This window comes from Procambarus clarkii, chromosome 54, assembly GCF_040958095.1.
Source record: "Procambarus clarkii isolate CNS0578487 chromosome 54, FALCON_Pclarkii_2.0, whole genome shotgun sequence".
NCBI classification, from domain to species: Eukaryota; Metazoa; Arthropoda; class Malacostraca; order Decapoda; family Cambaridae; genus Procambarus; species Procambarus clarkii.
Window position 1 is genome coordinate 22,936,912 of NC_091203.1, and position 12,730 is coordinate 22,949,641.

Here is a 12,730-nt window from a genome sequence, read left to right on the forward strand (position 1 = left end):
GGGAAGGGTGAGAGGGAAGGGTGAGACGGAAGGGAAGGGTGAGAGGGAAGGGTGAGAGGGAAGGGTGAGAGGGAAGGAAAGGGTGAGAGGAAAGGGAAGGGTGAGAGGGAAGGGTGAGAGGGAAGGGAAGGGTGAGAGGGAAGGGAAGGGTGAGAGGGAAGGGTGAGAGGGAAGGGTGAGAGGGAAGGGTGAGAGGGAAGGGTGAGCGGGAAGGGTGAGCGGGAAGGGTGAGAGGGAAGGGAAGGGTGAGAGGGAAGGGAAGGGTGAGAGGGAAGGGTGAGAGGGAAGGGAAGGGTGAGAGGGAAGGGAAGGGTGAGAGGGAAGGGTGAGAGGGAAGGGAAGGGTGAGAGGGAAGGGAAGGGTGAGAGGGAAGGGTGAGAGGGAAGGGAAGGGTGAGAGGGAAGGGTGAGAGGGAAGGGAAGGGTGAGAGGGAAGGGTGAGAGGGAAGGGAAGGGTGAGAGGGAAGGGAAGGGTGAGAGGGAAGGGAAGGGAAGGGTGAGAGGGAAGGGTGAGAGGGAAGGGAAGGGAAGGGTGAGAGGGAAGGGTGAGAGGGAAGGGAAGGGTGAGAGGGAAGGGAAGGGTGAGAGGGAAGGGTGAGAGGGAAGGGTGAGAGGGAAGGGAAGGGTGAGAGGGAAGGGTGAGAGGGAAGGGAAGGGTGAGAGGGAAGGGTGAGAGGGAAGGGAAGGGAAGGGTGAGAGGGAAGGGTGAGAGGGAAGGGAAGGGTGAGAGGGAAGGGAAGGGAAGGGTGAGAGGGAAGGGTGAGAGGGAAGGGTGAGAGGGAAGGGAAGGGTGAGAGGGAAGGGTGAGAGGGAAGGGAAGGGTGAGAGGGAAGGGTGAGAGGGAAGGGAAGGGTGAGAGGGAAGGGTGAGAGGGAAGGGAAGGGTGAGAGGGAAGGGAAGGGAAGGGTGAGAGGGAAGGGTGAGAGGGAAGGGTGAGAGGGAAGGGAAGGGTGAGAGGGAAGGGAAGGGAAGGGTGAGAGGGAAGGGTGAGAGGGAAGGGAAGGGAAGGGTGAGAGGGAAGGGAAGGGTGAGAGGGAAGGGTGAGAGGGAAGGGAAGGGTGAGAGAGAAGGGTGAGAGGGAAGGGAAGGGTGAGAGGGAAGGGTGAGAGGGAAGGGAAGGGTGAGAGGGAAGGGAAGGGTGAGAGGGAAGGGTGAGAGGGAAGGGAAGGGTGAGAGGGAAGGGTGAGAGGGAAGGGGAGGGTGAGAGAGAAGGGTGAGAGGGAAGGGAAGGGTGAGAGAGAAGGGTGAGAGGGAAGGGAAAGGTGAGAGGGAAGGGAAGGGTGAGAGGGAAGGGTGAGAGGGAAGGGAAGGGAGAGAGGGAAGGGTGAGAGGGAAGGGTGAGAGGGAAGGGAAGGGTGAGAGGGAAGGGTGAGAGGGAAGGGAAGGGTGAGAGGGAAGGGTGAGAGGGAAGGGTGAGAGGGAAGGGTGAGAGGGAAGGGTAGCAGGCCAGACATAAAGGTGCCTGACCCTCCCACGGCCACAGTCAACACTTCACAATGCTCTCTAGACTATACCAGGCAGCATGGCTGAATGGACAGCGTTTGGGACTCGTAATCCCTGGGTCCTGGTTCGATCCCGGCCGCTGGCGGAAACAGATGGGCAGAGTTTCTTTCACCCTGATGTTCCTGTTACCTAGCAGTAAATAGGTACCTGGGAGTTAGACAGCTGCTACGGGCTGCTTCCTGGGGGTGTGTACTCACCTAGTTGTGCTTGCGGGGGTTGAGCTCTGGCTCTTTGGTCCCGCCTCTCAACTGTCAATCAACTGGTGTACAGGTTCCTGAGCCTACTGGGCTCTATCATATCTACATTATAAACTGTGTATGGAGTCAGCCTCCACCACATCACTGCCTAATGCATTCCACCTGTTAACTACTCTGACACTGAAAAAGTTCCTTCTAACGTCTCTGTGGCTCATGTGGGTACTCAGTTTCCACCTGTGTCCCCTTGTTCGCGTCCCACCCGTGTTGAATAGTTTATCCTTGTTTACCCGGTCGATTCCTCTGAGGATTTTGTAGGTTGTGATCATGTCTCCCCTAACTCTTCTGTCTTCCAGTGTCGTAAGGTGCATTTCCCGCAGCCTTTCCTCGTAACTCATGCCTCTTAGTTCTGGGACTAGTCTAGTGGCATACCTTTGGACTTTTTCCAGCTTCGTCTTGTGCTTGACAAGGTACGGGCTCCATGCTGGGGCCGCATACTCCAGGATTGGTCTTACATATGTGGTATACAAGATTCTGAATGATTCCTTACACAGGTTCCTGAACGCTGTTCTGATGTTAGCCAGCCTCGCATATGCCGCAGACGTTATTCTCTTTATGTGTGTGCGTGTGTGTGTGTGTGTGTGTGTGTAATTACCTAAGTGTAATTACCTAAGTGTAGTTACAGGATGAGAGCTACGCTCGTGGTGTCCCGTCTTCCCAGCACTCTTTGTCATATAACGCTTTGAAACTACTGACGGTCTTGGCCTCCACCACCTTCTCACTTAACTTGTTCCAACCGTCTACCACTCTATTTGCATTTGTGTGTCTATTTGTGTGTGTGTGTGTGTGTGTGTGTGTGTGTGTGTGTGTGTGTGTGTGTGTGTGTGTGTGTGTGTGTGTGTGTGAAAAAACACCGTTGATTGACAGTTGAGAGGCGGGCCGAAAGAGCCAGAGCTCAACCCCCGCAAGCACAACTAGATGAATACACACGCACACATATATACACATACATATATATATATATATATATATATATATATATATGTATATATATGTATATATATATATATATATATATATATATATATATATATATATATATATATATATATATATATATATATTCCCTCTAATGCGTTATGCGTGGTTTCCTCCGAGGCTATGGGTCCCCCTTCTTCCAGCTAGAGGTGGTACTCCCTTCCTATATAAAAAAAAAAAAAAAAAAAATATATATATATATATATATATATATATATATATATATATCTCCTACTCTGACAGGGTAAGAGAGCCGCTTTAGAAACTATTGTGTTATTAAGCACTGTATGTGAATAACATGATTTTACCAGCTTAAGTTATAATTACATTACATATATTACATAACTGATGGATCACATAGTCTTGGGTACAAGTCCAATATATCATCAAGTGTTCCAGTACTCATAATAGTTACAGAGTTCATCATACCTGAGCCCAGGAGGGCGAAAGTCAGTCAATATGGGACTTTCTATAATATAATGTTCAAGAGAGTGTACGTTTTCTCTTTCACAAAGTTGACACACATGGTGTATTCGACACTACTGGTTGTCCACGGAGTTGGGCCAGGTGCGGTACTTTGAAAATATTGGCCTTGTACATAACAGTAAGATCACCCATGTCCAGACAGTGTTGTAGGCTCTGATGTGTTACCGGGTGTGTTGTAGTGGTACCGGGTGTGTGGTAGAGGTACCGGGTGTGTGGTAGTGGTACCGGGTGTGTGGTAGAGGTACCGGGTGTGTGGTAGTGGTACCGGGTGTGTGGTAGAGGTACCGGGTGTGTGGTAGTGGTACCGGGTGTGTGGTAGTGGTACCGGGTGTGTGGTAGTGGTACCGGGTGTGTGGTAGTGGTACCGGGTGTGTGGTAGAGGTACCGGGTGTGTGGTAGAGGTACCGGGTGTGTGGTAGTGGTACCGGGTGTGTGGTAGAGGTACCGGGTGTGTGGTAGTGGTACCGGGTGTGTGGTAGAGGTACCGGGTGTGTGGTAGTGGTACCGGGTGTGTGGTAGTGGTACCGGGTGTGTGGTAGTGGTACCGGGTGTGTGGTAGTGGTACCGGGTGTGTGGTAGTGGTACCGGGTGTGTGGTAGTGGTACCGGGTGTGTGGTAGTGGTACCAGAGTATGGTAGAGGTACCGGGTGTGTGGTAGTGGTACCAGAGTATGGTAGAGGTACCGGGTGTGTGGTAGTGGTACCAGGAGTATGGTAGAGGTACCCGGGAGTGTGGTAGTGGTACCAGGCGTATGGTAGAGGTACCGGGTGTGTGGTAGTGGTACCAGGAGTATGGTAGAGGTACCCGGGAGTGTGGTAGTGGTACCAGGAGTATGGTAGAGGTACCGGGTGTGTGGTAGTGGTACCAGGAGTATGGTAGAGGTACCGGGTGTGTGGTAGTGGTACCAGGAGTATGGTAGAGGTACCGGGTGTGTGGTAGTGGTACCGGGTGTGTGGTAGTGGTACCGGGTGTGTGGTAGTGGTACCAGGAGTATGGTAGAGGTACCGGGTGTGTGGTAGTGGTACCAGGAGTATGGTAGAGGTACCGGGTGTGTGGTAGTGGTACCAGGAGTATGGTAGAGGTACTGGGTGTGTGGTAGTGGTACCAGGAGTATGGTAGAGGTACCGGGTGTGTGGTAGTGGTACCAGGAGTATGGTAGAGGTACCGGGTGTGTGGTAGTGGTACCAGGAGTATGGTAGAGGTACCGGGTGTGTGGTAGTGGTACCCGGGAGTATGGTAGAGGTACCCGGGAGTATGGTAGTGGTACCCGGGAGTATGGTAGAGGTACCCGGGAGTATGGTAGTGGTACCCGGGAGTATGGTAGAGGTACCGGGAGTATGGTACAGGTACCGGGAGTATGGTAGTGGTACCCGGGAGTATGGTAGTGGTACCCGGGAGTATGGTACAGGTACCGGGAGTATGGTAGAGGTACCCGGTAGTATGGTAGTGGTACCGGGAGTATGGTAGAGGTACCGGGAGTATGGTACAGGTACCGGGAGTATGGTACAGGTACCCGGGAGTATGGTACAGGTACCCGGGAGTATGGTAGTGGTACCGGGAGTATGGTACAGGTACCCGGGAGTATGGTACAGGTACCCGGGAGTATGGTACAGGTACCGGGAGTATGGTACAGGTACCCGGGAGTATGGTACAGGTACCCGGGAGTATGGTACAGGTACCCGGGAGTATGGTACAGGTACCCGGGAGTATGGTACAGGTACCGGGAGTATGGTACAGGTACCGGGAGTATGGTACAGGTACCGGGAGTATGGTACAGGTACCGGGAGTATGGTACAGGTACCGGGAGTATGGTACAGGTACCGGGAGTATGATAGTGGTACCGGGAGTATGGTACAGGTACCCGGGAGTATGGTAGTGGTACCCGGGAGTATGGTACAGGTACCCGGGAGTATGGTAGTGGTACCGGGAGTATGGTAGTGGTACCCGGTAGTATGGTAGTGGTACCGGGAGTATGGTAGAGGTACCGGGAGTATGGTAGAGGTACCGGGAGTATGGTAGAGGTACCGGGAGTATGGTACAGGTACCCGGGAGTATGGTAGAGGTACCGGGAGTATGGTAGAGGTACCGGGAGTATGGTAGAGGTACCGGGAGTATGGTACAGGTACCCGGGAGTATGGTACAGGTACCGGGAGTATGGTACAGGTACCGGGAGTATGGTACAGGTACCGGGAGTATGGTACAGGTACCCGGGAGTATGGTACAGGTACCCGGGAGTATGGTACAGGTACCGGGAGTATGGTACAGGTACCGGGAGTATGGTACAGGTACCCGGGAGTATGGTACAGGTACCCGGGAGTATGGTACAGGTACCGGGAGTATGGTACAGGTACCCGGGAGTATGGTACAGGTACCCGGGAGTATAGTACAGGTACCCGGGAGTATGGTACAGGTACCCGGGAGTATGGTACAGGTACCCGGGAGTATGGTACAGGTACCCAGGAGTATGGTACAGGTACCCGGGAGTATGGTACAGGTACCCGGGAGTATGGTACAGGTACCCGGGAGTATGGTACAGGTACCCGGGAGTATGGTAGTGGTACCGGGAGTATGGTACAGGTACCGGGAGTATGGTACAGGTACCGGGAGTATGGTACAGGTACCGGGAGTATGGTACAGGTACCCGGGAGTATGGTACAGGTACCGGGAGTATGGTACAGGTACCGGGAGTATGGTACAGGTACCGGGAGTATGGTACAGGTACCCGGGAGTATGGTACAGGTACCGGGAGTATGGTACAGGTACCGGGAGTATGGTACAGGTACCGGGAGTATGGTACAGGTACCGGGAGTATGGTACAGGTACCCGGGAGTATGGTAGAGGTACCCGGGAGTATGGTACAGGTACCCGGGAGTATGGTACAGGTACCGGGAGTCTCAGTATACACAACTCAGCGTAGCATAACTGTGACGTCATCGCCTGTTGATGACGTAACTGTGACGTAGGCCACACCCACATTCAAAATCTGATGACGTCACTGATGGACTTTGTAACCGGTTGTTAACGGTCGATACCGGCTCTCGGCGCCGAGGCTCAGTTAATATGGCACTTTGAGCCGTCGGTGAGGGAGTAAGAAGGTCGATAGTGGCCCGCGATGACGTGTCACGGTTAATACGGTATTCTGAGCCGTCTTTGAAGGTGTAAGAAGGATTGGGAAGCAAATTTGGCGGTTTGACTTCCTTCGCCCTGCTGGCTTGGGTTAGGGGAAGCTCGATCAAAAGGTGGCGGGCTGTGAGTGGCTATCCGGCCTGTGACGTAGCCCGGAGCTCCGCCCCCTGCGGCCTCTCATTGGTTGAGGGCGCTCAGGTTCCCGGGGCGGTGACCTGCGCACTCGACTGTCGCGCAGCGAGGCCCTGCCCACCCTAGCAGGGGGTCCACGCTATTGGCTACCCCACCTAGGGAAAGACGCGCGGGATTGGCCGATCGCCGGGGAAGTAATTGACTCCGGGTCCGTGATTGGCCGGAACCCCGCCGAGAGGGCCGTGTGCCGATTAGCTGCTAAGATGGTCGCCACCAGGAAAACTTGGAGCCTCTTGCGTGTCACTGTGGCGGTGTCGTCTCTGCCGCACGAGTCTCCCTGCCTGGCTGCGGCCCCCGCACCGTCTCCCGAGCACCGCGCCTGCCCCCCTTCACCGCCCCCCTCCCCCCCAGATACAACGTCGCGCTCCCTGCCTCAGACCCCGCCCACCCTCGACCCCCCCACCAATCAGCCCCCGCTCCCAGCCCCCGGCGCTAATAGGCCCCCGCCCACGCTGAGAGCGCGCCGCCCCCCGCCCGCCAGCCTCAGTTTAAGTCAGGAGCGGAGCAGCAGCATGGAGCAGTACCTCAGCTACCACACCATGGCCTCCGCCACCGCCTCCCCCGCCCTCTCCCCCTCCCACCGCCCCAAGGACGACGGAGAGCGCCCCCCGCGGGACATTGGCACCCTACATTATACAGGTCAGTCACTATCACGGGTAGTTAGTCACTATCAGGGGTCGTTACTCACTATCAGGGGTAGTTAGTCACTATCAGGGGTCGTTACTCACTATCAGGGGTAGTTAGTCACTATCAGGGGTCGTTACTCACTATCAGGGGTAGTTAGTCACTATCAGGGGTCGTTAGTCACTCTCAGGGTCCGTCAGTCACTATCACCACTCGTTAGTCACTATCAGGGGTCGTTAGTCACTCTCAGGGGTCGTCAGACACTGTCAGGGGTCGTCAGTCACTCTCAGGGTCCGTCAGTCACTCTCAGGGTCCGTCAGTCACTCTCAGGGGTCGTCAGTCACTGTCAGGGGTCGTTACTCACTATCAGGGGTCGTCAGGCACTATCAGGGGTCGTCAGTCACCCTCAGGGGTCGTCAGTCACCCTCAGGGGTCGTCAGTCACTCTCAGGGTCCGTCAGTCACCCTCAGGGGTCGTCAGTCACCCTCAAGGTCCGTCAGTCACCCTCAGGGTCCGTCAGTCACCCTCAGGGTCCGTCAGTCACCCTCAGGGGCGTCAGTCACCCTCAGGGTCCGTCAGTCACCCTCAGGGCCCGTCAGTCACCCTCAGGGGTCGTCAGTCACCCTCATGGTCCGTCAGTCACTCTCAGGGGCCGTCAGTCACCCTCAGGGTCCGTCAGTCACCCTCAGGGTCCGTCAGTCACCCTCAGGGTCCGTCAGTCACCCTCAGGGGCGTCAGTCACCCTCAGGGTCCGTCAGTCACCCTCATGGTCCGTCAGTCACTCTCAGGGGCCGTCAGTCACTCTCAGGGTCCGTCAGTCACCCTCAGGGGTCGTCAGTCACTCTCAGGGGTCGTCAGTCACCCTCAAGGTCCGTCAGTCACTCTCAGGGGCCGTCAGTCACCCTCAGGGGTCGTCAGTCACCCTCAGGGTCCGTCAGTCACCCTCAGGGCCCGTCAGTCACCCTCAGGGGTCGTCAGTCACCCTCAGGGGTCCGTCAGTCACTCTCAGGGGCCGTCAGTCACTCTCAGGGGCCGTCAGTCACTCTCAGGGTCCGTCAGTCACCCTCAGGGGTCGTCAGTCACCCTCAGGGTCCGTCAGTCACCCTCAGGGTCCGTCAGTCACCCTCAGGGTCCGTCAGTCACCCTCAGGGTCCGTCAGTCACCCTCAGGGGTCGTCAGTCACCCTCAGGGGTCGTCAGTCACTCTCAGGGTCCGTCAGTCACCCTCAGGGTCCGTCAGTCACCCTCAGGGGTCGTCAGTCACCCTCATGGTCCGTCAGTCACCCTCAGGGTCCGTCAGTCACCCTCAGGGTCCGTCAGTCACCCTCAGGGTCCGTCAGTCACCCTCAGGGGTCGTCAGTCACCCTCAGGGTCCGTCAGTCACCCTCAGGGCCCGTCAGTCACCCTCAGGGGTCGTCAGTCACTCTCAGGGGCCGTCAGTCACTCTCAGGGGCCGTCAGTCACTCTCAGGGTCCGTCAGTCACCCTCAGGGGTCGTCAGTCACTCTCATGGTCCGTCAGTCACCCTCAGGGCCCGTCAGTCACCCTCAGGGGTCGTCAGTCACTCTCAGGGTCCGTCAGTCACCCTCAGGGTCCGTCAGTCACCCTCAGGGTCCGTCAGTCACTGTGTGCGACCAGTCTCGTGAAAACATTAGTTATAAGACCGTTACTTGGACTGGCCGACAGGTCCTCACCCACCCACAACAACCTGGTTGATCTGAACGTGTTTCTAGACGGCTCTCACCGCTGCGCACTTGGGCCGGGCTCCTGAAGCTTCCAGAACACCCCCATAAGCCTATCACACGTCTCTAATATCGAGGTTCATTAAGCAAATTGGTGCATTTAAAATTGGAACCCCAATTTCCTGGGTGCTAAGAGGATCACAATTACCACCTGGAGACGTGACATTGTATGTCATGGGTCTCTGACGGGCCTTGACGGCTGAGTGGACACCGTTCGGGATTCGTAGTCCTGAGGTTCCCGGTGGAGGCGGAGACAAATGGGCAAAGTTTCTTTCTGATGCTCCTGTTCAACTAGCAGTAAATAGGTACCTGGGAGTTAGACAGCTGCTACGGGCTGCTTCCTGGGGGGTGTAACAAAAAGGAGGCCCGGTCGAGGACCGGGCCGCGGGAACGCCAAGCCCCGAAATCATCTCAAGATAAGAGTAAGACTTAGCCTCCACCTCCTCATACATTATAAGAGTGACATATCAGGTCGTTATCTCCGTCCACCTTCACTCAGGCAATATTTTTAATGCTGGACCCAGATTCACGAAGCAGTTACGCAAGCACTTACGAACCGGGAGCCCGGATTCACGAAGCAGTTACGCAAGCACTTACGAACCGGGAGCCCGGATTCACGAAGCAGTTACGCAAGCACTTACGAACGTGTACATCTTTCCTCAATCTTTGACGGCTTTGGTTACATTTATTAAACAGTTTACAAGCATGAAAACTTGTCAATCAACTGTTGTTATTGTTATAAACAGCCTCCTGGTGCTTCGGAGCTCATTAACTGTTTAATAATTGTAAACAAAGCCGCCAAAGATTGAGAAAAGATGAACAGGTTCGTAAGTGCTTAACGTAACTGCTTCGTGAATCAGGCCCCAGGGTGGTACGATAGCGAGGGACCCGCTGGTGTTCACTCAGTGTTCTCTCATGATGGCACCTATGGCACCTGTGTTCCTTACGTCGCGAAAATATAGGGAACAACAACAGCGTGCTTGGCCCATAGCAGGCAGTTCCTATTGGCTCATACGTGGTACGTATGGTATACGCAAACATATCCATACACACGTGTGCCTAAGGTATGGCTGCAGGTGCTGGCATTCAGTGGACGGTGGTGACACAGTCACTAACTACAGGTGACACAGTCACTAAACATGACGGTCAGTAGGGCCAGTCACCATGTTCGCTGAAAGACATACTTTGCCATCTATTGGCTAAAATCTTCGATAAAACACCTAAGACCGGAGATCTCCGAGAAAAGACTGGTTTAGAAGATGGGGGAGCTAGCTGGGGTAACTGAGGTAATACCCTGATGGTGAGGACACATAGGCTAACAGTCAGTTAGGATGTGTCGAACTGGGGGGTCCCACAAGGCTCAGTCCTGGGACCATCACTGTTACTAATCTGTCAATATTGTGACAGTGACGTAATCTATATCATCCGAGGGAGTAATCTAATACATGTCAATATCTGGAGACGGAACAAAGCTGATGAGAAATGTAAAAACAGAGGAGGACTGCAGTAAGTTACAGGAGAACCTTGCGCCTCAAGGGGGGACTAAATACAGGAATAGGCAAAAGGGAAAAAGTTTGGTAGCGGACAATATTCCAGAACCCATGGAGAGGGCCACAGCGGATGGCACGTATTAGAACGTCGTTTGCAAACCTAAATAAAGAAAAAATCCTTCACGACAATTGTTACGGCCACTTTGGGCCAGTAACCAGGTTCTTGCTGTTATAATCTCTTCTTCTATATCCAACCCCAAGTTGGTGGTAAGTTGTCAAGAAACTGGCTGTGGCAAGTAGTAGTGCCATGAATAAAGGATGGGGGGAAGGGAAGGTAACTATCAGGGGGAAAGCGCCAAGCCATCATGACTATATAGCACTGGGAAGGGGTCAGGATAAGGATTTGGGATGGGACGGAGGGAAGGAATGGTGCCCAACCACTTGGACGGTTGGGGATTGAACGCCGACCTGCATGAAGCGAGACCGTCGCTTTACCGTCCAGCCCAAGTGCTTGGGTAAGGATAGGGGGGTGGGGAGGGTAAACAATACACTATTACACCTTCACCAATATATATATATATATATATATATATATATATATATATATATATATATATATATATATATGAAATTAAAGTATTACTACACATATTTACAAAGTGTCTTTCACTCAGGACACAATACAGCGACAGTGTTCATCAGTCCCGATGAATCCACTTTCCAGGTACCCGTCGTTCACAGCTAATGGGAAACACTGGCGAGTTCACCTTCCTCGTGGGCCAGTCCACACACACTGTAGCGTCACAATGTGCCAATACCCCCTCCTCCACACTCCACACACACACTGGCAGAGGGTTTCAGCCACACTCTGACAGGGGGTCTCACACACTCACATACAGGGGTAGCCAACACCCTGGCAGAAGTCTCTAGTTACTCAGGGGGTCTCACACACTCACATACAGGGGTAGCCAACACCCTGGCAGAAGTCTAGTTACTCAGGGGGTCTCACACACTCACATACAGGGGTAGCCAACACCCTGGCAGAAGTCTCTAGTTACTCAGGGGGTCTCACACACTCACATACAGGGGTAGCCAACACCCTGGCAGAAGTCTAGTTACTCAGGGGGTCTCACACACTCACATACAGGGGTAGCCAACACCCTGGCAGAAGTCTCTAGTTACTCAGGGGGTCTCACACACTCACATACAGGGGTAGCCAACACCCTGGCAGAAGTCTAGTTACTCAGGGGGTCTCACACACTCACATACAGGGGTAGCCAACACCCTGGCAGAAGTCTAGTTACTCAGGGGGTCTCACACACTCACATACAGGGGTAGCCAACACCCTGGCAGAAGTCTCAAGTTACTCGCTAGCAGCACTTCTCAACAGACGCACCACTGCCATCACGTAACTCTCCCTGGCCACTAATCCGCTCCTACTATGGGCCGGGTATGTCGGCTCATTCAACATTGCATTGTAACAGTTGTTGAGGTAACTTGAGTAGAGACTTGGGATTATACCTGACTTACGAGACATTCACAGGGAGGTGAGGTGAGGTCAAACAAACCTCACCTCCAGTAGTTTCTAGAGTTGGAAGGTAGTCCCTTGTTACCAGATTCAAAGCCGTCCATTCAACGGAAAATTGGGGATAGACGAGTATATAAGATCGTTACCAGAGAGGGAGAGGCACGGGAGACATCTCCCGTCACGCAGGGTGCAGTCGCACCTCCACAGATCTCCAGTATCAGCTCTTGATACTGGTAATGGCTCAAAAGGGCCACCACTTACGGGCTATTCATGCCCGTGCCACCTTTTGGGTGGCTTAATCTTCATCAATCAATCGAGGGAAAGGAGTTGTGTTCTGTGTCTCAGTGCAGACAAGAGTCTGAGGGTGGAGTGTTGGACATTACTGGAGGAGGGAGACTAACTGTCTGGTACCTTACCTTGAGGTGATTCCGGGGCTCAACGACCCCGCGGCCCGGTCGTCGACCAAGTCTCCTCGTTGCTGCACTGGTCGACCAGGCTGTTGGACGCGGCTGCTCGCAGCCTGACGTATGAGTCACAGCTTGGTTGATTAGGTATCCTTTGGAGGTGCTTATCCAGTTCTCTCTTGAACACTGTGAGGGGTCGGCCAGTTATGTCCCTTATGTGTAGTGGAAGCGTGTTGAACAGTCTCGGGCCTCTGATGTTGATAGTTCTCTCTTGAGCACTGTGAGGGGTCGGCCAGTTATGCCCCTTATGTATAGTGGAAGCGTGTTGAACAGTCTCGGGCCTCTGATGTTGATAGTTCTGTCTTGAACACTGTGAGGGGTCGGCCAGTTATGCCCCTTATGTGTA

The 12,730-nt window shown here is 53.9% G+C and overlaps 1 protein-coding gene across 1 annotated transcript; it reads left to right on the top strand.

Annotated features, from left to right (window-relative positions):
* Nucleotides 1-6,741: 6,741 nt before the first annotated feature.
* LOC138352725 (fap1 adhesin-like) lies at nt 6,742-8,931 on the top strand. The gene is made up of 2 exons (XM_069305308.1): nt 6,742-7,177; nt 7,313-8,931. Exons 1-2 carry the CDS (start codon nt 6,742-6,744, stop codon nt 8,929-8,931), a joined length of 2,055 nt encoding a protein of 684 aa, XP_069161409.1.
* Nucleotides 8,932-12,730: the final 3,799 nt, after the last annotated feature.